General features: G+C 41.5%; 2 protein-coding genes across 2 annotated transcripts in view; one reads left to right on the top strand and one right to left on the bottom strand.

Moving 5' to 3' along the window:
• RHOQ (ras homolog family member Q) overlaps positions 1-14,849 on the top strand; it is an 81,117-nt gene extending 66,268 nt beyond the window's left edge. Inside the window, exons 4-5 of the mRNA XM_030195812.1 lie at positions 11,628-11,723; positions 14,673-14,849. Coding sequence (XP_030051672.1) covers positions 11,628-11,723; positions 14,673-14,828 — 252 coding nt within the window. The 3' untranslated portion in view covers positions 14,829-14,849. The remainder of the gene's footprint in view (positions 1-11,627; positions 11,724-14,672) is intronic.
• A 287-nt stretch (positions 14,850-15,136) lies between these two features.
• Positions 15,137-26,571, bottom strand: part of PIGF (phosphatidylinositol glycan anchor biosynthesis class F) — an 81,795-nt gene continuing 70,360 nt past the window's right edge. Inside the window, exon 6 of the mRNA XM_030195811.1 lies at positions 15,137-15,263. Coding sequence (XP_030051671.1) covers positions 15,150-15,263 — 114 coding nt within the window. The 3' untranslated portion in view covers positions 15,137-15,149. The remainder of the gene's footprint in view (positions 15,264-26,571) is intronic.

A 26,571-nucleotide genomic window follows, 5' to 3' on the forward strand; every position in this document is an offset into this window, starting at 1 on the left:
AGTCCCAGTAGACAAGTACCATCCCCATCCGTTTCTTGATGCCGCTTGTCCAGTACTGAGCCAAGAAACATTTCTGTACTAAGGCCTTTCTAAAAACTGTCCTGAATGGGATATAATATGCTGTTTTAAGTAAAAGTTTGTAGCTAATTTAAGACCACCATTGATATTATTTTCCCTTAAAAAAAGGGGGGGGGGGGGGGAATTTGCTACATCTTTTACATTTCACATTTCTTTTTTATTTGCTATAACCATATATATTCTTATGTGTGTCTAGGCATTTACCGCCAGCTGATTTCTACCGTGGCTCAGAAAAAGACCCCCATAGTAAAAGAAAAAAAAATGTCTAGGCAGTTTACAATGTAAATATCAGGGGGAACTGTTGGGCAGACTGGATGGACCGTGCAGGTCTTTTTCTGCCGTCATCTACTATGTTACTATGTTACTATGTAATAGAAGCTGGGAAAGGGAAATATAAGCTGTATATTACAATTGCTTGTTATAAGGGAACAAGGGGATAGTTGGAAAATTAAATCTAACCTGAGATACAAGAGGAAGGTAGCTTGTGTAAAGAGACTCAAGGATATATGTGATAAAGCCATATCGTACAGCCATGGGCATAGTCATCATGAGGCCGATATTCAAAGCGATTGAAGCGGGAAGGAGCCTGCCCGCTTAAGTAGCTTCCTGCTACCTAACCGGGGATATTCAGCAGCACTTAATCGGACAGTGCTGCTGAATATCCCCCAAGACCGCACAAACAAAAAGTGGGCAGGGCTGGTGAGGAGCCCTAGGTTATGCAGGTGCTGGCAGTATTCAGTGCCAGCACCCACATAACTAAGCAGTTTCATTTAGGACACCTCAAGAGCTGTCCTAAATAAGGCCGCTTAGCTATGTGGGTGCCAGCTCTTAATATCGGGCCGGCACCTGCTTAACCTTTTTTTTTTTTTTTAACTGAAGCCCCTGAGCCCTCTCAAGCTCCCCGCCAATGTCCCTTTCTTTCCCTTCCCCCTCCCAGCCCACATCAAGACCCCCCCCCCCCCCCAGCTGTGCAGGCAGGCCCTCCCTCTGGGCCTACCTATATCCCTGGTGGTCCAGAGGGGTCGTTGGGGGCAGCAGCACCAGTCTAAAATGGCTGCCATGAGAGATCACGGCAGCTATTTTACACCGGCCCACGCTGGACCACCAGGGATACAGGTAGACCTGGAGGGAAGGCTTGTCTGCATGGCTAAGGGACGGGGGTCTTGATGTGGGCTGGGGAGGGAAAGAAGGGGACATTGATGGGAGGGGGGCTTGAAGAGGCTCAGGGGCTTTAGGTTAAAAAATATATATATATATTATAATTTTTTTTTTAACCTAAAGCCCCTTCAAGCCCCCCTTCCATCAATGTCCCCTTCTTTCCCTCCCCAGCCCACATCAAGACCCCCTCCCCCTAGCCATGCAGACAAGCCCTCCCTCCAGGCCTTCTTGTATCCCTGGTGGTCCAGCGTGGGCCGGTGATAGTGCTGGTGCCCAGCAGTGAACATTGGGGGATACGTTAGCCGGCAACAATCTGCGTTAAAAAAAACACTGACCACCAGTTGAATATCAGGGGCCATGTATCTATTGTTAATTCAAGTATTCAATGGTTGGAAGAGCCTGAATAAAGTAGTCGGTAGTCTTTGGGTCAAGAAATATGTAGAGAAGATAACGGCATAAATAAAAATTCAAATAAACAAGTACATCAGATAAAAATATTTTAAAAATATCCGATAACTAGGATAGAAGTTTTCCCAAAAAACTTTCCTGCCTGTGAATCATGAAGTTATAGATGAAAATCTGGTCTCCTGGGACCTCTGACTTTATTGAAGCAATTAAATCAACTAAGTGGGGCATCATCAAAAAAAGAAAAAAAATTATCTGCTCCAGGTTGCTATACACAAGTAGCGACCTTCAAAACTTGTCAGTAAAGGTAGAGACTGGCTTTAAAAAAAAAAAATACTTATTAACCTAGGTTGTGTTCCCAGAAATGGTGAAAATTTGATGGCTTTGTAGTGTCAGTATACTACTACTACTACTACTATTTAGCATTTCTATAGCGCTACAAAGCGTACGCAGCGCTGCACAAACATAGAAGAAAGACAGTCCCTGCTCAAAGAGCTATGTAATAAAAGTAAGCCAAGTATAGGACAATCAAGCCATTGTGACATCACTGATGAGGTTGGCTCTTATTGGTGGCCTGAGGCATTATGACATCACAATATTAGCTCTGGTTACAAGAGACTACTACTACTACTATTTATCACTTCTATAGCGCTACAAGGCATACGCAGCGCTGCACAAACATAGAAGAAAGACAGTCCCTGCTCAAAGAGCTTACAATCTAATAGACAAAAAATAAATAAAGTAAGCAAATCAAATCAATTAATGTGAATGGGAAGGAAGAGAGGAGGGTAGGTGGAGGCGAGTGGTTACAAGTGGTTACGAGTCAAAAGCAATGTTAAAGAGGTGGGCTTTCAGTCTAGATTTAAAGGTGGCCAAGAATGGGGCAAGACGTAGGGGCTCAGGAAGTTTATTCCAGGCGTAGGGTGCAGCGAGACAAAAGTTCAGGTAGTTAATATATATTGTGATACAGCTGTAACCAAAATGCATTGTACCCTAACTGTCCCAATGTATATCAGTGGCTTAAAAATGTATTCCATCCAGAAGGATAATGTCATCTAAGAGAAAAATATATATAAACCGCAAAGGTCCTTTATATATTTTTTTGCATCCCAACTAGACAACCTCTCCAGGAATCATGGCGTCAAGTAATTTTGGGCAGAACTTTCCGACCCCCCCCCCCCCCCCCCCCCCCAATTTTCACTTTGCCACACTTAAGGGCACAAAACAAGTCAGAACCAGCATGAGAACTACTACAGATCTTTTTCCATCAAACGCTGATAAGAAATGATTCTGAACAATCTTCTTCTTCTGCTTCCTCTGCAGTTTCCGAGAAACAGGGAGGTCAAAATGAGCTTTCTCTAGATGTGGCATTTTGATTTGCTTCTAATTTCAGTAAACATTTTGTAAATTTTAATTGCCATGTTTGTAAAGTTTTCTCATCATATTCTGCCTTAGGATCATACTTCTAGAATAGTATAAATATTCTTCCATATGAATTGAAATTAATGATTAAATGTATAAATATTTTTTTCTCAACATTAAAAATTATTTATTTAAAGGATCCTTGGAGATGGGAGAGGTTCCGTGGGATTGGAGAAAGTGGCCTAGTGGTTAGGGTGGTGGACTTTGGTCCTGGGGAACTGGGGAACTGAGTTCAATTCTCACTTCAGGCACAGGCAGCTCCTTGTGACTCTAGGCAAGTCACTTAACCCTCCATTGCCCCATGTAAGCCGCATTGAGCCTGCCATGAGTGGGAAAGCGCAGGGTACAAATGTAACAAAAATAAAATAGATACTATTGGAGATTCTACATGGAATGTTGTTATTCCACTAGCAACATTCCATGTAGAAGGGCTGCGCAGGCTTCTGTTTCAGGACGTCAGACTCACAGAAGCAGAAGCCAGCGCGGCCACATTGGTGATCTGCAAGGGCCGACTTCTACATGGAATGTTGGAATAGCAACATTCCATGTAGAATCTCAAATAGTAGCAACCGTGGAGGAGTGGCTTAGTGGTTAGGGTGGTGGACTTTGGTCCTGGGGAACTGAGGAACTGAGTTCGATTCCCACTTCAGGCACAGGCAGCTCCTTGTGACTCTGGGCAAGTCACTTAACCCTCCATTGCCCCATGTAAGCCGCATTGAGCCTGCCATGAGTGGGAAAGCGCAGGGTACAAATGTAACAAAAAAAAAAAAGGCTGAAGTGGACCCTGTTCATAAGAGTGATAACAGAGGTGGGAAATCAAAGGCGTTACCTCAGTGGTGGGAAAAGTTGTTATAGAGATGCTGCTGAAGGAAAGGATAATGTACTTCTTGGAATTAAATGGGTTGCAAGATCCAAATTGATATGGTCTTACCAAAGGAAAATTGTGTCAAATGAATCTTATTGGTGATCAGAGAACTAGATTGAGGGCATGCTTTGGATGTGTTCTACTTAAATTTCAGCTACTCCTTTGATAATGTTCCTCATATGAGGCTTATAAGTAAACTAAGTGCCCAGGGGGTTGGTCCCAAGGTGATGGATCAGAAACTGGGCTGACAGATGACAGAGTGTGGTGCTAAATAGAATTCACTCGGAGATAGAAAGGTGAGTAGTAGTGTGCCTCAGGGATTGTTGGTCCCGGGACTGATTCTATTCAGTATCTTTGTGAGTGATATTGGTGCAGGGTTAGGAAGAAAAGTTTGCCATTTTGCCAATGACATAAAGACTTGCAACAGAGTAGGCACCCTGAAGGCAGCTGACATGATGAGAAGTGATCTACAAAAATTAGAAGCATGGGCTAAAACTTGGCAGTTAAGCTTTAATGCAAAGAAATACAATGATGGATTTTAGGTGCAGAAATCTAAAGGAGCTGTATATGATGAGAGAAGCTGATATGCACAAACCAGGAAAGGGACCTCAGGGTGATGATGTCTGAGGATCTCAAGGTGGCAAAACAATGTGACAAAGCAGTGGCCAAAGCCAGAAGGATGCTAGACTGCATAGTGAGGGTCATAACCAGCAGAAGGGAGGAGGTGATAACGCCCCTGTACAAGCCATTGGTGAGGCTCCACTTGGAGTACTGTGTTCAGCAGTTTTGGAGGCCGTATTTTGCTTGAACTGGTTCAGAGGAAGGCAACCAAAATGGTCTGGGGTCTGCAGCAGAAGATGTATGAGAAGAGACTTGAAGACCCGAATATGTATATCCGAGAGGAGAGATGGGTGTTATGATACAGATGTTTAAATATTTGAAAGATACTGTACACCACCTTGAGTGAATTCTTTCAACAAGGCGGTAAATAAATCCTAATAAATAAATATTAATGAGCAAACAAATCTTTTTCAAAGACTGGGAAGCTTAGAACTAGAGGACATAAAATAAAACTGCAAGGAGGTAAGCTTAAGAGCAGTATCCGGTAATAAGTTTTCAAGAAAAGGATGTTCAAAAAAGGCAGAGGTTAAACACACAAAATCTCTATATAGCAAGAGAATGAGCTCAAAACAAAAAGCAAAGTTATTCACCCTTTGGAAGATGTTCACTACAGACATCAGGGTGAGTATTCTCACTGATGGGTGATGTCATCTGACAGAGCCTAGACCGTAAGTGCTCCCTAGTGTTCTTTCTAGAAGAATTTGAGAGCATCCCACTGAGCTTGCGTGCATCTTCCCACTTGCTGCTACCACATGAGACCAGCTCTGTCTAATACAACAGCTGACAGAATTCAACTCAATGGGGAAGTGAATGAGGCAGTGAGAATATCTCATCATGTTGTCTCTCCTGAGCAGACCACTGATCCTGGGTGTGGAGCTCATCTATATGAGCTCCCCACCCCAAGGTGGGATGCATCTGTCGTTTCTGTCTGGTGGGGTTCAGAAATTAGGAATGGGCATCACTTGTCCAAATTGCTGTGAATTAGCCACCAAGACAGAGATTTCTTGAGAGGAAGTGTGACAGTGATGACATCATTTAGGTTCCACATGGCCTGATCCACTGGGAAGGCAGAGTCCATCGAGCAGTCCTTAAATTGAGGTGTGCCATGGGTGTGACATGCACGATGGAGGCCATGTGATCTAGTAATCTCAACATCTGCCGACTTGATAACTGCTGACTCCAGTGAACTTCCTGAACCAAAGTGGGTGGGAGGAAAGCACTGGCTCGAGTCGTGTCTAGCAGGGCTTGGATGAACTGCAGTCACTGAGACAGGCCGAGGTAGGACTTGGGGTAGTTTATCTCAAACACTAGTAGCTACAGCACCCAAATGGTTCTGTGCATTGATTCTTTTGCACCTTCCTCTGATGTGCTCTTGATTGGCCAGTCAAGGTAGCGAAACCATCCCCAGGATGCATAATGATGCTCTGATTACCATAGACATTTTGTGAAGACCCTGGAAAATGATGAGAGACCAAATGGCAGAACACGGTACTGGCAATCTCTACTCAGAATCTCAGATATTTCCTATGGCAGGTATCTGTATGTAGATATAGGCATTCTTCAAGTCATAAGAACATAAGAATAGCCATATTGGGTCAGACCAATGGTCCATCTAGCCCAGTATTCTGTTTCCAACAGTGGCCAAGTGAGCCTGGCAGAAACCCAAATAGTGGCAACATTCCATGCTACCAATCTGAGGGCAAGCAGTAGCTTCCTCATGCCTGTCTCAATAGCAGACTATGGACTTTTCCTCCAGGAACTTGTCCAAACCTTTTTTAAACCCAGATACGCTAACCACTGTTACTACATCCTCTGACAAAGAGTTCCAGATTTTAACTATTCGTTGAGTGAAAAAATATTTCTTCTTATTTGTTTTAAAGGTATTTCCATGTAACTTCCTTGAGTGTTCCCTAGTCTTTGTACTTTTGGAAGAAGTAAACAATCTATTCACTTCTACTCATTCTACACCACTCAGGGTTTTGAAGAATTCAATCATTTCTCATCTGTCTCTTTTCTAAGCTGAAGAGCCCTAACCTCTTTAGCCTTTCCACATATGAGAGGACTTCCATCCCCTTTATCATTTTGGTTGCTCTTCTTTGAACATTTTCTAATTCCGCTATATTTTTTTTGAGATACGGCAACCAGAACTGAATGCAGTACTGGAGGTGAGGTCGCACCGTGGAACAATACTGAGGCATTATGGTATTTTCAGTCTTATTTTGCATGCCTTTCCTAATAATTTTCAGCATCCTGTTTGCTTTTTTGGCTGGTGCCACACACTGGGCAGATGATTTCAGCGTATTAGTCTCCGACGACACCTAGATCTTTTTCTTGGGTGCTGACCTACAAGGTGGACCCTAGCATCAGGTAACTATAGTAACATAGTAGATGACGGCAGAAAAAAAAAACCCTGCATGGTCCATCCAGTCTGCCCAACAAGATAAACTCGCATGTGCTACTTTTTGTGTACACCTGACCTTGATTTCCATCTGCCATTTTCAGGGCACAGACCGTAGAAGTCTGCCCAGCACTAGCCCCGCCTCCCACCACCGGCTCTGCCACCCAATCTCCGCTAAGCTTCTGAGGATCCATTCCTTCTGAACAGGATTCCTTTATGTTTATCCCACGCATTTTTGAATTCTGTTACCGTTTTCTGCTTCACGAATTCAGCGTCAGTAGCTGGAGAACAAGACCAGTGCTGGGCAGACTTCTGTGGTCTGTGCCCTGAAAATGGCAAGGACAAATCAAGATTGAGTATCACATCATACCTTATGCTATGAGTTTATTTTTTTTGGGCAGACTGGATGGGACCGTACAGGTCTTTATCTGCCATCATCTACTATGTATATTACTATATCACCACGACTTTGTCTTTGATGGACAAAACATAGGGATAAAGTCAGGGTCCATCCTTTGGAGATCCCAGCTGCTTCCATTTCTGGCCCTATGGGTGGGTTTGTGGATCATAGAGGGATCTGAGTTTTAGGGTATGATGAGCCATTCCCGATTGGACTCCTTCCTAAGTCAGGTGGACTGGAGGGTTCCCAGGTGATGGAGACAATGCTGAGCCCGAATTGACCACCAGCGCATCCTGGAACCTTCTCTCCTAGAGAGCTGAGCGATCAAGTACTGAGTTGCGCTGGTCACCCAGCCCCAAGGAGTAGAGTTCAGAGTGGACTCTGTTGGTGTGTAGAGAAGATTCTGCTGACATTATGTGAAATGAGGAAGAAAACACTCCCTCATTGCTGGCCTCATCTTCCAATCTATCTAGCATTGCAGCTTGAGGAGAAGGTAAGTTGGCCTCAGTCTCTGCACAAGTTATTTTTTCTCTTCAGCATCTGGAGCAGTTTACTTAAGAGTATATTTGGGCTTCAATAGTTGAACTTGGTCAGGCTTTGTGCCTAAACTAAATGCCATTACTGAGACTGTCTCTGTTCCTGAGACTAAGATTGCAACTAATGTGGTGGAAATAGGTGCTTTAAAAAGATCTTTATAGGAAAGCAATTTAAAATTAACTGTGTTACAATCTGTTGATGCTGCAATAATTAAGATATTGTACTTTTGAGAGCTAAAGTAGAAGCATTGGAGAACCAGGCAAGGTCTTCCAATCTTCAGCTGTTAAACTTTCCCAAAGTACCCTCACCGGCCTCCCACTCAGCCATCTATCCCCCCTTCAATCAGTTCAGAACGCTGCTGCACGTCTTATATTCCGCCAAAACCGATATACTCATATCATCCCTCTCCTCAAATCACTTCATTGGCTTCCGATCAGATATCACATACAATTAAAGCTCCTCCTCCTTACCTACAAATGCACTCAGTCTGCGGCTCCTCATTACCTCTCCACCCTCATCTCCCCCTATGTTCCCGCCCGTAACCTCCGCTCACAGGACAAAGCCCTTCTCTCAGTACCCTTCTCCACCACTGCCAACTCCAGGCTCCGCTCATTCTGCCTTGCCTCACCCTATGCCTGGAATAATCTTCCTTTACCCATACGCCATGCCCCCTCCCTACCCATCTTCAAATCTCTGCTTAAAACTCACCTCTTCAATGCTGCCTTCGGCGCCTAACCGCTCGAGAAATATAAAATGCCCCAATCCATCCACCCTATCAGATTAACTGTTCACTCGTCCTCTAGATTGTTCACTTGTCCTTAGATTGTTCTCTTGTCTTTTAGATTGTAAGCTCTTTGAGCAGGGACTGTCCTTCTATGTTTAAATTGTACAGCGCTGCGTAACCCTAGTAGCGCTTTAGAAATGCTAGTTAGTAGTAGTAGTAGAGATCACCTTGAGATATTTTCATATAATATTTGACTGAGATATTGAAGGTTTCATTAGAAAATTTGCATCCAATTGCTCAAAGATACTATCTAATTCTAAATAATATAGGGATACAATTCTTCAAATATTCTCCCTATTTATAGTATGTATAATATTAAAGGAGAAAAAAAAATTTTGTTTTAAATTACTGTACGATATGAAAGTGCTCAGAATCTTAAACCTATTTCAGCCAGAAACTAAAAATAAAGCTTTAGAGAATATTGACGGGAACTGATAGTTGTGCTTAAATTTCACTTAGCTTAGTTTCTGGATCCAGATGCTTGATGAAAAATGTAATGTAAATTTGTGCCCAATAAACTTTCTTAACCGGTTTAGTTGTTTTCCAGTCTTGACATAGTCCTATGTTTCACCATTAGCATCTTCAGGAGACCAGACAAACTCCAATAATCATCATCTGATATTGCTGCAAGGAAGGGAGCCCCTCGGCATAGGAGGAGTGAAGTTCTGTTAGGCTCTCTTCCTTTTATAATTATTAGATGCAATAATCTTGCTTATAATCTTTGAAGCTCTCTCTTGCTTTAGTATATGTTCTTTAGTGGGATGATTCTTTATTTTCTTTAAAGTAATTTCATTTTCTGTTGATTACTTACCTGAATGAAGTCAATTTCTGTACAAGTAGATATACTTGGTTATTGTTCTTGGTATCAATTTTCAAATTTCAAATAAAAAAAAGTTGGTTTTTTTTTTTTTTTAATAGGCAACTTTTAATAAAATTACCCTCTTAAAGTATATAACAGATATATTTGTACTGAAGGGGCTCCTTTTTGTTCCCGCAACCAGAATTTCTAATATTTCCAGGAAAAATCTTCCTTAGGAGCTTTCAGAATTACTGAATATCTTTTCATAAATTATTTTTTTTTTTACCTAGATACTGAGTTGGGGTTTTGTCCTAGCTGTAGTTTTGTCATTCCTAACACACCCATCTCTCTACCCCAATTCTTAACTTCCTTTTTTTTTCTTTGTAGTGTAATAAGAGCATGCTGAAAATGTGCACTAAAATTTTTCCTTCAATGTTTTGTGTCTCAAGGAAAGTAAAAATTAAAGGAATGTTAGCATAACATGCAATAGTTAAAACGGTATACTTAAATTCAGAAAAAGTGGGCTAAGTAAAATTGAAGTTACCTTTACTTTCATTTGAATTTCAGTGGTTAGAGGTGGCATCTAATTAAGGGAAGAGAAAGGGAAATGGGACTTGATATACTGCCTTTCTGAGGTTTTTGCAACTACATTCAAAGCGGTTTATATATATTCAGGTACTTATTTTGTACCAGGGGCAATGGAGGGTTAAGTGACTTGCCCAGAGTCACAAGGAGCTGCAGTGGGAATTGAACTCAGTTCCCCCAAGATCAAAGTCCACTGCACTAACCACTAGGCTACTCCTCCACTAGCAACATTCCATGTAAAAGCCTGCCCTTGCAGATCAGCAATGCGGCCGCGCAGGCTTCTGTTTCTGTGAGTCTGACGTCCTGCACGTACGTGCAGGACGTCAGACTCACAGAAACAGAAGCCTGCGCGGCTGCATTGCTGATTTGCAAGGGCAGGCTTCTACATGGAATGTTGCTAGTGGAATAGCAACATTCCATGTAGAATCTCAAATAGTAGCAACAGAATCTCAATAGTAGCAACATTCCATGTAGAATCTCAATAGTTGCAACATTTCATGTAGAATCTCAAATAGTAGCAACAGAATCTCAAACAGTAGCAGCATTCCATGTAGAATCTCAAATAGGGAAAGGGAAATGGGACTTGATATACCGCCTTTCTGAGGTTTTTGCAACTACATTCAAAGCGGTTTACATATATTCAGCTACTTATTTTGTACCAGGGGCAATGGAGGGTTAAGTGACTTGCCCAGAGTCACAAGGAGCTGCAGTGGGAATTGAACTCAGTTCCCCAGGATCAAAGTCCACTGCACTAACCACTAGGCTACTCCTCTGACCATTGATTTGGAAATCCTTCAATCCAGTTCCAAATGCCTTGGCATTACGAAGGCTGGCACAAAGCCCCACCTAGCTAACCTACACCATTAGCTTAGATATAGATATTACTTGGATGGGAATTGGGTTGTCAGTTGTGCTTTGTGAGTGTATAGAGAGGCGCTAAGCATGTGAGAAGGTGGGTGGGAGTCCTGGACTTCAGCCACCTCCTTTAGATCAGCACCCTGGGTCTGTAGGTCCCCAAATTTGGAATCTTGTCTCCCAGGGGGCCCCAACTTGGGAATCTCAGTTGCTTGGTGGCTAATGTTTTAACTTCCGGTTGACTTCCTACTTAGTCAGTTGGAAGTTAAAACTTTATTCCCTCTCCAAGAAAAAGGGAAGTAAAAAGCATGCTAAAACTGAGTGTACTTTCTACAAAAGAAGTAATTCTGTATGCTGCTGATAAGCATGCACAACCATGCCCCACTGTATTTTTGTGCATTGAAGCCCTCCCTGTATTGCAAGTTATATTAATGCAAAACAAAATCTGCACTAAACCCAAAGGAAACCACTGCACCAAAGATATGTCTATTGGGCCAATGTAATAAATTGTGGTTTCTCAACAACGGGAGAAGATTCTCTTCATACCTTCTCTCAGTAAAGTATAGAGACCCCTGTTACACATGAAGCCTCATGCCATTGTAACACCATGGGGGTCTTTTTCAATTGATGTGGAAACCCAAAGGAGCAGGCAGACACTGCCAGGTCATAAAAATGATACATTTTAAAGTTGTTAATATGTACCATTGTTATTATCAATAGATTGATCTCCGTGATGATCCAAAAACTTTAGCAAGACTTAATGATTTGAAGGAGAAGCCTATGACCATGGAGCATGGAGAGAAATTAGCAAAAGAGGTAAATTTAATTTTTGTAAAAAAAATAAAATCACAGAAATTGTACAGCTGTTAAATTTTAAATCACATGTAAACAAATGAAGTTCACTGCAAGAGAAGTTTTAATGGTTTACTCACCAGTTGGAATTATGCTAAGACACAATTCCTCCCCCCCCCCCCCCCCCCCCCCCGATATTCAAAATCATTTAACTGGTCAGGAATGGCACCTGGCCGGTTAAATGGCACTTAACTGGTTATCTAGCAATATTCAACGGGGGTAGCCAGCTATCCCCAAATATTCAGTCCATAGCTGGCTATTGAAAGTGGCCACACATTGAGCCGCTTAAATAGCTGTAATATCTTTGGCGTTAAGTTTAAACTGGCCAAAAACGGATATTCAATGCCTGGCATTGAGTATCTGGGCTGATTGTTGACTGGGAGTTATCTGGGCTCCCTTCCCTTGATCTGAATATTGGCCCTAATGGAACAAATTTGTCCCCCAGCACTGGGGAGGAATTCTAAAAGGCATGTTCACAGGTATAACAGTGTTTTATGCAGAAAGTAAGTGCCTCTTATAAAACTGCCTGGCCTATACATGTGCAAGTAGGCCCTGAGCATATGCGCTTCCAGGGTTGAGATTGGGGAGGGATTATTCTTTACATCAGGGTTGTTTCAGCCGTGAGGGCCACAGTCCAATCAGATTTTCCCCAATGAATATGAATAAGATCTATTTGCATGCACTGCCTCCATTATATGCGAATAGATCTAATGAATATTCATTGTGGAAATTCTGAAAACTCAATCTGGTGAGGGCCGAGGCTGAACACTCCTGCTTTACATGCATATTTTACATAATATGTCTGTGGTTCCCAAATCTATCCTGGGGCTCCCCAGCCAGTCAGGTTTTCATGATATCAACAATGAATATTCATGAGAGATTTGCATGCAATGGAGGCAGTGTGGATATCATGCAAACCCGTCTGGCTGGGGAGCCCCCAGACAGGTTTGGTAACCACTGCACTGTGCCCTTATTCATGTAAAATAAACTGGGATATGTGAGTACTTTCCTTCAGAAACTTGGTGCAGCTTACACACTTGCCCCCAGATTCTATGTAGTTGTGCATGCAAATCAAGTCATATTCTCAATTTGCCACACATAACTTAGGGGGTCTTTTACAAAGGCGCGATGGCGTTTTTAGCACGTGCTAGAGGCGCCAATGTATTCCTGTGGGCATTTAGCACACGCTAAAAACACCAGTGCGCCTTAGTAAAACACCCCCTGAATTAGTTAACAAGCCAGTCAGCTCTGGTAATTGCCAAATTAACAAGCAATTATCGACACTAATTAGAATTTGTGCGCAATTGTCTAAGCGTATTCTGTAAAAATGATGAAATTCTAATGGGCATAACTGAAAAGGGGGCGTAGAATGATCAGGTCGTGGGTGTTTCTAAAATCCATGCGCATTGTTATAGAGTACACCTGTGCCATGCCTAACTTAAGGGTCTGTTTACTAAGCAGCTCAGCATTGACAACACAGCCCATTCAAAGTGAATGGGTTGTGTCGGCACTAGCAGCTTAGTAAACCCCAGCGTTAATGGTGAGCATTCTATAAACCGTGCCAAAATTTAGTGGTACTCTATAAAGTATGCCTCCATCTAGGCACACTTTATAGAATACACCTTGGCGGGTTTTTCCCCATGTGGATTTTTTTAGGCGTGATATATAGAATCTAGTCTTTAACCTACTGCACCAGTTAGGTAGCCTGCTATGAATTCACTGTCTTAACTAGTAAATAGCTTGTAGGGAAACAATTCCAAGACGGCAAAAGGTGGGGGGGGGAGTTCCCAGTTCGACTTTCTAGGCATGATTTGTAAAAATATTTTTCTAGCATTTAACTATATGAGGGGAAAAAAACTCTTTGGAGGTAAGTTTTGGTTCCTAGAATATTGGCTGGATTTATTACACCTACCCAAAATGAACCTTGCCATAAACAGGTTAATTTTGACAATGCCACCTGTTCAAAGGTATCAGATTATAAGCTGGAGCAAAATCATCATGCAGGAGAAATAAGATTTAATTTTTCCGGTTTCTTTTGCTTTCTGATACAGTAGCAAATTCTACCAGCATAATAAGAGAGATTAAAAACAGACATGAACCCAAAACTAATTCGACAATGTCTTCCTCCCACTGCAGTCCAGCTAGTGTACTTTTTGTGATTGATTTTTGCCTGACAAATTCCTGCTGTTCATCATATGTAGCTGGTGTTGATAGCGGTGGTAGGTGCTGTGAGCCTTAATGTAGAAGTCAACCAAGGATTTCACCCCACAATTAATCCCAGCATTGCCATTATAATGGTGGTACTTTGGCAGAAAGACATGGACTGCCTCTCACTTTGGAATCTAGTGTATTTGCGAATTGTGACTAACAGATGTCACTACAGAGAAACACCCAGAAATCCTTTCTCCAGGATGAGTGGACACCTTTTGTAGTATCCAACCCATGGATCAGGCAGATCTGGACCTCAGCGTTTCACTTGGATTTCTGTGTGGTAGAATGTGGCACTGCCATTGGATCACTGGGCCAGCATCTTGTCTTTTATAAGTCCAAAATTCTAGAGCGATCTGAAATAGATATAATTCCAAGAAATTCAGACGCTGAGTGTGCCTCTAATATGTTACTAATTTTAAAATACTTTACATTTTCTTTATGCCTCTTATAAACTAGTTTTCTCAGTGTTCTTACTACTTTTCATTTTTTCCTTATCTGTTCCTTGGTATTGTCATTTTTGAATTATAGGACCATGGTTTAAAAAGTTTATTTGTACCTTCATTTTGTGTAAACATAAATCGGTGTAGTTCTTCTTATCCACAGCACAGAGTTATGAAGAGAATTTGCATGCTTCTAGCTCAAGCTCCACATACAGTTGAAAGTAAACAATAATCTGAATGTCCTTTTTTTGTTTCTTGACAGATTGGTGCATGCTGCTATGTGGAGTGTTCAGCTCTAACCCAGAAAGGACTGAAGACTGTTTTTGATGAAGCTATTATTGCTATTTTAACTCCAAAGAAAAACACCATGAAAAAAAGACTAGGCTCCAGGTGTATAAACTGCTGTTTGATCACGTGAGATACGGTTGGTGCTGGCCAAGTCTACTGTGAAATTACATGACCCAGAGTGGAAATAACATGTAAAACCCGATGCAGATAGGAAGGTGGTTTGGAAACTGTTAAGCGCCATTCTGAAACCCATCAAAATAGAATACGGGGATGAGGGAGATGCGGACATCAGTTACAAAAAAATAATACAATCTCTCAGGGTTACATAATTTAAAACTGCAGCTGTACTGGGCTGTGGTTGCCTATAAACAATCTCTTCAGAGGAATAACACCTCACAAGGATGTGGATACTCTGCACAGTGTTCTTGTAAGCAACTGTCTCTGGTGAAACTTATTTGCTCTTGTATGTGAGCTGCTTCCTATTCCAGTATATCCAGAGAGGTGCAGTGATGAGTCCAGCCACATAACCAAAGGTTGCACCAAATGAACAGGAAATAGGCCACACCTGAGAGGAGAAAGAAATAATTCATTTTGATGTAATTAACAAGCACAATGTTTTAGCATACTGCAAGGAGCACTGCTGTGTTCTGATTTAAGTCCAAGAATGCTTTTTTTTAAATCCCAAAAGTATAACAGGCTTATAATCTAAAGAGAATCCACAAACAGTGGAGAACTCAATAGATCCCACGAGGCGTGAAACGAAAAATAAAAAGGTGGGAAAATAAGCCAGGCTATCCAAAGAATGGAACCAAATTAATTTGGTTCCATTCTTTGGATAGCCTGGCTTATTTTCCCACCTTTTTATTTTTTGTAACAGGCTTATAAAACATATATGGTGAACACTAAATGTACAGTTTGTCACTGTATATTACACTGTAACAGTGCTTCTGTTAATACCATTAGCCACACAACCAGCATAATGTTATACTCTCAGAAAAACCTGCTCAGCATTGCTAATCGACCACCTGATGCTCTGGGCCTGAATTATTTAAAAACAAAATTAACATGTTTTCCCAAGGACCTTTCATGATTATATTACACATCTGTTTCACACTGATTTTAGAATTCACAGGCATTTTTGTTCTGCTTCATTGGTTAGCCTATATTGTGTCAAATTCAAACACCTATATATATATAAAAAAATCCTTCTGTTTCAGATTGGTGGTGTTTGCTTAAACGTATTAACAGCAGGAACTTTTTAATTTATATATTTGCTTTAATCCAACAATCATCAAAGGTACAAGACTAATTGACCTAAGTAAATAAGCCTTTGCAGCATTACAGCCAGGTCCACAGATTCTTTAGGAACTCCACATTTTCTTTTAACTGAAATTTAAGATAATGAAAACAGTCCAGACCACGTCATTGGAGGCAGAGAAAAATGAATAAGAAATAATTCAAATCAGAAATCTGACCACAATGTCACAAAACCTGGAGAACTTCCAACACTAAACCCTATCAAGATGACTTATTTAGCTTCCCTATTTATTATAAATCTTTCTAGCTGCTCAGGCTCAAAGAAAATAAATATATTTAACAGTTGCAAAAGTAATCAAACATTTGGAGGGAACTTTCAAGAAAAAAAGCTGCGCCCAGAGCTAAGGCCCTAGGTTTAAAGAAGAAATTGTTTCTGCCTTAACTAGGTAACCCTAGAAACATCAGGAAAAATCTGACTTTTTGCTCCACAGAAAAGGAATATTTCTTAATTCTTCAAGATAGTGAAGGGAAAGGAACCAGGAGAGTGAAGCTAGAAGTTATGTCATCCTGGGAAGTTTCCAAAAAGGCAGTTACATTTTCTCTCTCATTAGCCCCTTGTGACAATACATCCGGAGCCAAATCATCCTGGGCTTCCTTGAGAACTTTAGCTGGCAAATAGTATTATCAGCATTTGACAGCATTTAAAATTTCTTTGACATATTTCCTCAAAAGTGGATAATAATGGATATACTAGAAAATTTAGAAACCTCAGCAGCTCTTAAACTGATTTTTTTATCCTTTTACAACTGTTTATGCACAAACAAACTATCTTTAATACCCAATGTTTCCACTTGCTGCACAACATTCACTTGAGTTTCCAACTTCATACAAGCAGACGACACTTGCTGAATTTTTGTGTCCAAAACTTCCACCTTGAAGACTACTTGCTTAGAAGATTCACAGAAGTGCTGTACTGGACCTCTTAACATTGGAAAGTGGTTAAACGCATTGAAACAAACACCCAATAATGTAATCGTCAAAGTCCCAGTCTCTTCAACTGGAGCTTCCACAGGAAAAACCACTGCTTTCAAACGTAGAATTTGAGAGGATTGTGCTAAAGACTGCTGCAATGTCAAAGTTCTCCCTCCAGGGGAAAAACCTTCTTGGAACAAATCCCCATCAGGCGAAGGTAGGGAAGAAACAGCTAGTTGAGGGAAAAATCTCTCAACCTGAACTCAAAGACACATCTGCTTCACTGCCAGAGGGGGAGGGTGGTATATCTTTACCTATCATGACAAGATGTTGCTCAATGAGGCCAGTAACAGAGGGGGTACTGAAAGTCAAATGTTTGATCTTAGCTTTCTGTTTCCTAATAGTTCACACTGAAAAACCACTGCAAATAAAATCATATAACAGTACCTCAGTTCCAAAGTGAAAACTGGAACTGCTTCCAGATGGTCGCAGTAAAGTATCTAGGCCCGCCAGGGCTCCAAAGGGGCTCTCAAGGAGCCTGGTGTGCACCTTTGGCCATTGCTGCGCAGGAAGCTGCCAATTTAAATCTCCTTAATGCAGTGCTGCCCAGATGACATCAGTGGGATTGACCTGGGAGACACCAGCGCTATGACTTAAGATGTTACCACCTCCAATTCTCGCTCCTCCACCATGCCACAGGAAGCTGCCGATATAAATCTCTTTCATGTGGCCCCGCCCAGATGACATCAGCAGGCTCAACACTGACTTGGGAGATACCAGCACTGTGATTTAGATGTTATGACCTCTAAACGTCACTCCTCTGCCCTCCACAAGCTGCCAATTTAAATCTCCTTAATGCTGACATCAGCACTGTGACTTAGATGTTACCGCCTCCAAACCTCACTCCTCTGCCCATTTAAATCTCCTTAATGCGGTCCCACCCAGATGACATCAGCGGGACTGACGCTGACCTGGGGAGACACCAGCACTGTGACTTAGATGTTACTGCCTCCAGTCCTCATTCCTCTGCCCTCCCTACATGATGCATTTTTGAAGCTAGATGGCTACAACTCATGCAGGCGTATAGAGATGCTGCTCTATATGTCAATAACAATAGCTCTCGTGTTGAAAATGGTGTGCCATCAGAGAATCTGTAATCCTTGTTGTGGACTGAAAAGTTTTATTGCATTTTGGTGTTTCCTCTCAGGGTAGGTTTATTTAGTGTTGGCTGCTATGAGTCCAGCATGTAAAACAGAGCCAGTCATTACAAAAGGGGTGGAGTTTTCAACAGGAGAATAATACAAGAAAAAAAAAAAAAAAGCTGTCTCCTACTGCAGTAGGCCAAGCCCTGGCCCCTGTTAGCAGAATTCATCTAATTCTGCCACTAGAAGCTAGTGCTGATGAAACAGATAGATAATGGTAGCAGCATCTTCATTTCCAAGAGCTGATGAGACGGACATCTGTATAAGATGATTTAGGATAGGGGATGGACTATATGATCTCTTAAGTGCCCTTCCAATCCCTTCTCTGATTTCTGTAACCTTCAAGAATTACAATCAAGCTGCCAGCTCTTCACCACACTTTACCATAAGAAGTGAGCCTTGTGTGAAAGAGAAGCTGTAAAAATAAATAAATTAATTTAAAAAACAAACAAACCCATAAAGGCTCTGATTTGAAAATGATCATGTAAGTGATGTAGGACAGAGGATTTGTGTTGCTGGAAGAATAGATGGTAAAAAAATAATTTTTGCCAAATGCTGTAAAGAATATCACATATGTGATGAGCAATCTGAATTACTAGACAAGAGTGAAAGCCGAAATCCACTACTTCCAACTATTGGACACTTTCTCAGAATATAGCAGTCACTGTGTATGTCTGGTACATTCATGTAACCAAAGTGACAAATAAATAAATTGAAAAGCACATACTTATTCAGTGTGACAAAATGACACATTTTCCCTTCCTCTATTTGTAAACTTATGCATGTCGCTTCTGGGACTGGGTGTGAAACGCATGGTACAGTGTGTGTCTTGTTAGAGTGATGGGGCTGTATGAGGTGCAGAGTGCTTGTGCAGACAGCCTGGGTGAAACATACCTAAAAAATATTAAGAGAAAGGAAAATGGCTATATTACTGTGGAAAAAAAAATATGGGAAACATTTCTAGTGCGTGAAATCAAGTTAGGGTTAGGACGCTTACCTTGTGTTTGCATAGGTCTGCTGGTATTTAAGTATTCTTTATTGAGTAAAAATGGTACCTGACTGTTCCTGAAAGACCCATGAAAAAAAAAAAAAAACTCCAAACCAGCATCACTGTGGCCTAGTTATAAAATTGTCAGAATACAGATATCATAAATATCCAGATTTCCTTCCTCTCCTTTAGGCCACCTATATGATTTGTATAAAATTTGCATCTCTGTTTTCAAATGCTCATAAATCCTGACAAGGTAGATACTTTGACCATATGAAAGCAGTCTTTCCCAACAGATAGAGAAATAAGGACTACAGAAACGTGTCATTTACTTATGACTGTTGGGTTTATTGCTGTAAAAAAAGGGATCTTTAATCCCATAAGGTACATCCATCTCATCTGCCCACAACCTCGGAGTCATCTTCGACTCCTCCCTCTCCTTCTCTGCCCACATTCAGCAGACAGCCAAGACCTGTCGCTTCTTTCTCTATAACATCAGCAAACCTTTCCTCTCTGAGCACACCACCCGAACTCTCATCACCTCTCGCCTTGACTACTGCAACCTACTCCTCACTGGCCTCCCACGTAACCATCTATCCCCCCTTCAATCCGTTCAGAACTCTGCTGCCCATCTTATCTTCCGCCTAGACCGATATGCTCATAGCACCCCTCTCCTCAAGTCACTTCACTGGCTTCCGATCAGGTACCGCATACAGTTCAAGCTTCTCCTACTAACCTACAAATGCACTCGGTCTGCAGCCCCTCCTTACCTCTCTACCCTCATCTCCCCTTACGCTCCTAACCGTAACCTCCGCTCAGGACAAATCCCTCCTCTCAGTACCCTTCCCCACCACCGCCAACTCCAGGCTCTGCCCTTTCTGCCTCGCCTCTCCCTATGCTTGAAATAAACTCCCTGAGCCCATATGCCAAGCCCCCTCCCTACCCATCTTCAAATCCTTGCTCAAAGCCCACCTCTTCAATGTCGCTTTCGGCACCTAACCATTGTACCTCTATCCAGGAAATCTAGACTGCCTCAATCTTGATTGACTGCACTTCTTGTCCTTTAGATTGTAAGCTCCTTTGAGCAGGGACTGTCCTTCTTTATTAATTGTACAGCGCTGCGCAACCCTGGTAGCGCTTTAGAAATGTTAAATAGTAGTAATAGTAGAACACTCTTGCTGTGTTTCTTAGCAAAATTCTCATCAGTGTCATCTCTAAGTTGTCCTTTCAAGCAGTTTGTTTTTTTTAAACAGATTCTGCTGCTAGTTTCTGAAACTGGTCAGTAATGACTCTCAAACCGTTCTTTGGACGTGAGACATCTAGAGCTAAAAGTGATATTGATTATGGCCCTCATTTACAAGCCCTATTTGCACTTGATATGTGTATAAAGGTCTAAGTCCCCATTTTAAAAAGCCATGATATGCACATATCAAACCCAAGTGCATGCAAATAGCAAGTGGGCATGACAAGTTCACAGACATTTATCCCCCAGTGCACAAGGGGACTAAACATCTATGTCTTAAAAGAACGATGTCCGTATTTACAGTTGCTACTAAGCACATTTAGAACTTGGGAAACAGCTGTTATTGAGATGGTTGCTCGCTCCCCCCCCCCCCCCCCCCCAAATGCCAAACTGGCAAAAGTAACTGGTCACTGTTTCCAAGGTTGCAAAGATAACTGATTATGTGCTGGCTTTGAACCCATTGATGTTTTTTAAAATATGGATGTGTATGCTACACACACCTGATGCATAAATGTCCATTTCTCTTGTAGTTTAGTACAGGCTCTATATGCATAAGTAATGCCACACTGGGAAAAGACCAAGGGTCCATCGAGCCCAGCATCCCATCCACGACAGCGGCCAATCCAGGCCAAGGGCACCTGGCGAGCTTCCCAAACGTACAAACATTCTATACATGTTATTCCTGGAATTGTGTATTTTTCCCAAGTCCATTTAGTAGTGGTTTATGGACTTGTCCTTTAGGAAACCATCTAACCCCTTTTTAAACTCTGCCAAGCTAACCGCTCTCACCACGTTCTCCAGCAATGAATTTGAGTTTAATTATGCATTAGGTGAAGAAATATTTTCTCCGATTTGTTTTAAATTTACTACACTGTAGTTTCATCGCATGCCCCCTAGTCCTAGTATTTTTCGAAAGCGTGAACAGACGCTTCACATCCACCTGTTCCACTCCACTCATTATTTTATATACCTCTATCATGTCTCCCCTCAGCCTTCTCTTCTCCAAGCTGAAAGTCCCTAGCCTCCTTAGTCTTTCTTCATAGGGAAGTTGTCCCATCCCCGCTATCATTTTAGTCGCCCTTCGCTGCACCTTTTCTAATTCTACTATATCTTTCTTGAGATGCGGCGACCAGAACTGAACACAATACTCAAGGTGCGGTCGCACCATGGAGTGATACAACGGCATTATAACATCCTCACACCTGTTTTCCATACCTTTCCTAATACCCAACATTCTATTCGCTTTCCTAGCTGCAGCAGCACACTGAGCAGAAGGTTTCAGTGTATTATCGACGACGACACCCAGATCCCTTTCTTGGTGTGTAACTCCTAACGTGGAACCTTGCATGACGTAGCTATAATTCGGGTTCTTTTTTCCCCACATGCATCACTTTGCACTTGCTCACATTAAACGTCTTCTGCTATTTAGCCACCCAGTCTCGTAAGTTCCTTCTGTAATTTTTCACAATCCTGTCGCGAGTTAACGACTTTGAATAACTTTGTGTCATCAGCAAATTTTATTACCTCGCTAGTTACTCCCATCTCTAAATCATTTATAAATATATTAAAAAGCAGCGGTCCTAGCACAGACCCCTGAGGAACCCCACTAGCTACCCTTCTCCATTGTGAAAACTGCCCATTTAATCCCACTCTCTGTTTCCTATCCTTCAACCAGTTTTTAATCCACAATAGGACATTTCCTCCTATCCCATGACCCTCCAGTTTCCTCTGTAGCCTTTCATGAGGTACCTTGTCAAACGCCTTTTGAAAATCCAGATACACAATATCAATCGGCTCCCCTTTGTCCACATGTTTGTTTACTCCTTCAAAGAATTGAAGTAAATTGGTCAGGCAAGATTTCCCCCCACAAAAGCCGTGCTGACTTGTTCTCAGTAATCCATGTCCTTGGATGTGCTCTGTAATTTTGTTTTAAATAATAGCCTCTACCATTTTCCCCGGCACCGACATCAGACTCACCGGTCTATAATTTCCTGGATCTCCCCGGAAACCTTTTTTGAAAACTGGCGTTACATTGGCCACCCTCCAATCTTCTGGTACCACGCTCAATTTTAAGGATAAATTGCATATCACTAACAGTAGCTCCGCAAGCTAATTTTTCAGTTCTATCAGTACTCTAGAATGAATACCATCCGGTCCAGATTTGCTACTCTTTAGTTTGCTGAACTGCCCCATTATGTCCTCCAGGTTTACCGTGAAGTTAGTAAGTTTCTCTGACTCGTCCGCTTGAAATACCATTTCCGACACCGGTATCCTACCCAAATCTTCCTCGGTGAAGACCGAAGCAAAGAATTCATTCAATCTCTCCGCTACGTCTTTGTCTTCCTTGATTGCCCCTTTTACCCCTCGGTCATCCAGCGGCCCAACCGATTCTTTTGCCGGCTTCCTGCTTCTAATATACCGGAAAAATTTTTTTACTATGTTTTTTTGCCTCTAATGCTATCTTTTTTTCGTAATTCCTCTTGGCCTGTTCCAAACTAATGGTGAAACTTGAGATTAGAGAATGACACAGGGACCTACAGTAACTATGGGGATAGCGTGGGGACGGGGCTGGGGACAGAGCCCCTGAGGACGGGGACAAACTTTGTCCCTGTGTCACTTTCTACTTTGAAGCCTGTTAATGAACCGGACTGTTATTTATGTTTGATTGATGCAGACGACAATATTTTTACTTTTTGGAAAGACAAGCAAACATGCTGGCTACAGCTAGCAAAATTTGCATGGAGGATCCGGAACATCCTGCTACCAGCTCATCTTCTAAGAAGACATCTTCTATTGCAGGAGGGACTGTGGAAGACGGGAGGGCTAGATTGAATCCTGAGATTATTAATGACGTCTTATTCATCTACAGATTAAAAAATCATAACAGTGCTTCATAGGACATATTTCGCCCCTCTAGGGCATACAGAATGGGTTGTATTTTGTACCCCTGGATGTTTTAACAGGGTGGATTAGGATTCCTTGGGGTAGTAGAAGTCAGCTATTGTTGGGGTTGGAAGGTTTATTATAGCTGCTCATTGTTTTCTATTTGTAATTTATACACAACGGTTGTACAGCATGTTGTTCGTTTTTATACTGTAATAAAAAGATTTAAATATTAAAATCATAAGTGTTTGAGGCTTCTGCAGATGAGAACAGAGCCCACGGGGATGGGGTGGGAATGGGGATGGAGACGGGGCTTGTGGGGACGGGGTGGGGATGGAGACGGGGCTTGTGGGGATGGGGTGGGGATGAAGACAGAACCCATAGGGACGGGGGCCCATTTTTTCCCAATTGTTATTGTCTACTTGAGATGCCATGACCCTGCACATCTCAATTTCTGTTTCTACAACCTGTCTGAAATGGGGGCTATACATGTGCTTTCAAGCAAAGGCATTCCCTACTGAAAGTTCTGAAGGAGTGAGAGAACCACTTGTTCTACTGAGTGCACCACTCAAACTCATGGTATTTCAAATTGGTCACTGTATTTGTATGAGATTAAAACTGTCACAGAACAGTGCACAATTCAGATTAAAGATTCAGTATCCTTGAGTTAATCATCCAAGCCTCTTGATCTAGAAAGTGGCAAAACATATGTTATATAACTTTTCAGCTTCTTCCCTTAATAAAGAACTGTGGAAATTCATTCTTTGCGTTCTGCTTTAAGGATGATTAAGGTTTTGCTTTGGAATGCAAGTATTGTGTGTACTAGAAAATGGGTGTTAATAATCAAAATTATATATGTAATTACTGTATTTTTGGACTAGGCCAGTTGTGACAGAATTGGAAGCCTCTATTGAGATATGGCACCATCACTGTTGTTTTATAACTACTTGGGGATTTTGTTGTACTTTTATAACCCCCCCCCCCTTCCCCCCCCCAAAAAAAAATAAAAACAGCTTGGCCAGCTACAATGAACTGCAGCACTCTCACGAGCCCAGCATGTGTACATCCTAAATCTGGCCAGTAAGTGTTACTATTGCGTAAGGGCTGAGACTCCCTTCCCACTAACTCAGTGGTTATGAACTCTGCATCCCCAGCTCTGCTGAACTGAATAGGGAATCAAATCCAAGTCTTTTTCTACCACTAATTTTTTGAACTATATATTACACAATAATCTACAGTATTTTATTTTAATGAATGCCTTTATCTTAGTCGGTTTTGCTGCTACATGCCTTTATTGGCTGTTAAAAGTTGTGTCCAATCACTTCTACTCTTGCTGACTGAAGCGTGCACTCTTGACATTTTTATTTTGGAATCCAAATTGATGAGCAAGCTGTTTAAAATACTAGAGGATTTCATAATTATTTTTGCTTAAAAAAACTGAATTCTTTCTGCAAAACATTTATGAGTTATTTCATGGCAGATGTCTGACAAGTAGACCCTGAGAAAGCCCTATGAGTTTGCTAACATTATGCTATGAATGAGCTATTACCAGGCATGTGTGACACTTTTATTCTCATCTGCAGCCAGTGTTCATTAACTGAGATCTTTCATAATTGTTCAGTATACACAGTTATATTTTTAATAACTAAACAGGAACAAAAGAGGGGCTATATAAAAAAAAAAGATAAAATCTGAATTAAAGGAATAAATTGACACGATAACTCCAGGAGAAAAAAATAGTGTTATATTAGCAATTATAGCAGTTAAAGCAATTTTGTTAGATAATTTAATCAGAAGTAGAAAGAAAATAAGTCATGATTTAAGGCTGATTTATATGTCATTCCTGAAGAGATATTCCTCTTACAGATTTCATAATCATGCTTCTGTATTTTCCTTATTATGAAGCCAAGAAATCCTAGGATCTGACCAGTCTCTCAAAATCCCAGGTGGGGATTGTATATAATTACCTTACTAGGCCCTGTCATATACAGGTTCAGAGGCTTGAAGCTGTCAGCCAGACCTAAAAATCATGCCCTTTGTGTAACCCAGAGGCTCACAAGCTCATGTGACAAGGCTTGCTGACAGGCTTGTAGAAAAGATAACATGAAGTAACTTTCCATGCAAGGCGTTTACTAAAGAATGTAGTTTAGGGCCTTTTTATGTTATCAGAGCTGGAACATAGATAAATGATTGCTGGTGAAATGGAACATGCTGATTAGGATGGTGCTGTTTTAGCTTTGCCAGGTAATCACGATCAAGATGGTCGAAACTAATGCTAACAAACTGCTAGAGCTGTATAATGTTAGAAAAGTATAAAAGGTGAGAAATGACAGGAGAAAATTAGAGAAGTACTCAGAGATAGCACCTGTATGCAGCTTTGTTGTAACTCTCTCATGAGAAAAGAACTGTAGTCTGTTTTTCTAGCTTGGTAAGTAAATAAAAATACTATTTTCTCATCTTTGCGTGGCCTTCACTTCTTCTCTCCCTAACTGTATGTGTGTGTGTGGAACATTCTGTTGGGTTGGGGAAGGCAGAAGAATTAACAGGATTCTACTACTGCTGGACAAACAACTGAAGAGTGAGATTTTAGGACAACATTAAAAAAAGAAAATCTGGAATAAGAGGCAACAGTGCCAGAAAGCTGGTATCTTTGATGAGTTAGTAGTTCTTCTGCATTAAAGTAGCTCCTTGGACAGGATAAGAAGACAAGGGTTAAAGGCAAGTGCTGCTCATTGTTGTTTCAGTGATCTTAAGTACGATTTAGAGGTAGAGGGCTGCATCTCTACAGTCACTTGCACAGACAACTGCTGTGACTGTTTCAGTGCCATGTTGTTGGCAAGCTCCCCTTCTCTAAATGAAAGTATTGCATAGCATTTACAAGTAAAAAGCCCTCTGGTAAGTAAAACATTAAACAGTGTTTAGAAAAGGGGGAAAAGGGTAACATCTGAAAAGCTAGTAATATGGGAAATAAAGTTCCAGAGCTAGAGGCTGTAATGGACTTAGAATTAGTGGTGGCCCTGGAGAACCATGACTGAAATAGTGTTCTACTGGCCTACAATCTAGTTAGGAAGAACAGGATCCAATGCATGAGAGCATAAAGGGACTAAAGTGGCAGGCCAAGGGAGACAGAATACTGCAGACTAAGAAGTGTGGCAACACAGTAAGCACATATGAATGACCCCTCTCCACTTTTTTTTTTTTACACCTGTCTTTATATCCCTCATTTTTGAAATCTCCAGGTGGAATATTTAGGCATTCTGGAGATTCTAGCTGACTCAGGAATGAAAAGGGGCCTTCCTCAGAGGGGTACCTCAGTGTGTTCATTGGC

Source organism: Microcaecilia unicolor, chromosome 3 (genome assembly GCF_901765095.1).
Source record: "Microcaecilia unicolor chromosome 3, aMicUni1.1, whole genome shotgun sequence".
Taxonomy (NCBI): Eukaryota; Metazoa; Chordata; class Amphibia; order Gymnophiona; family Siphonopidae; genus Microcaecilia; species Microcaecilia unicolor.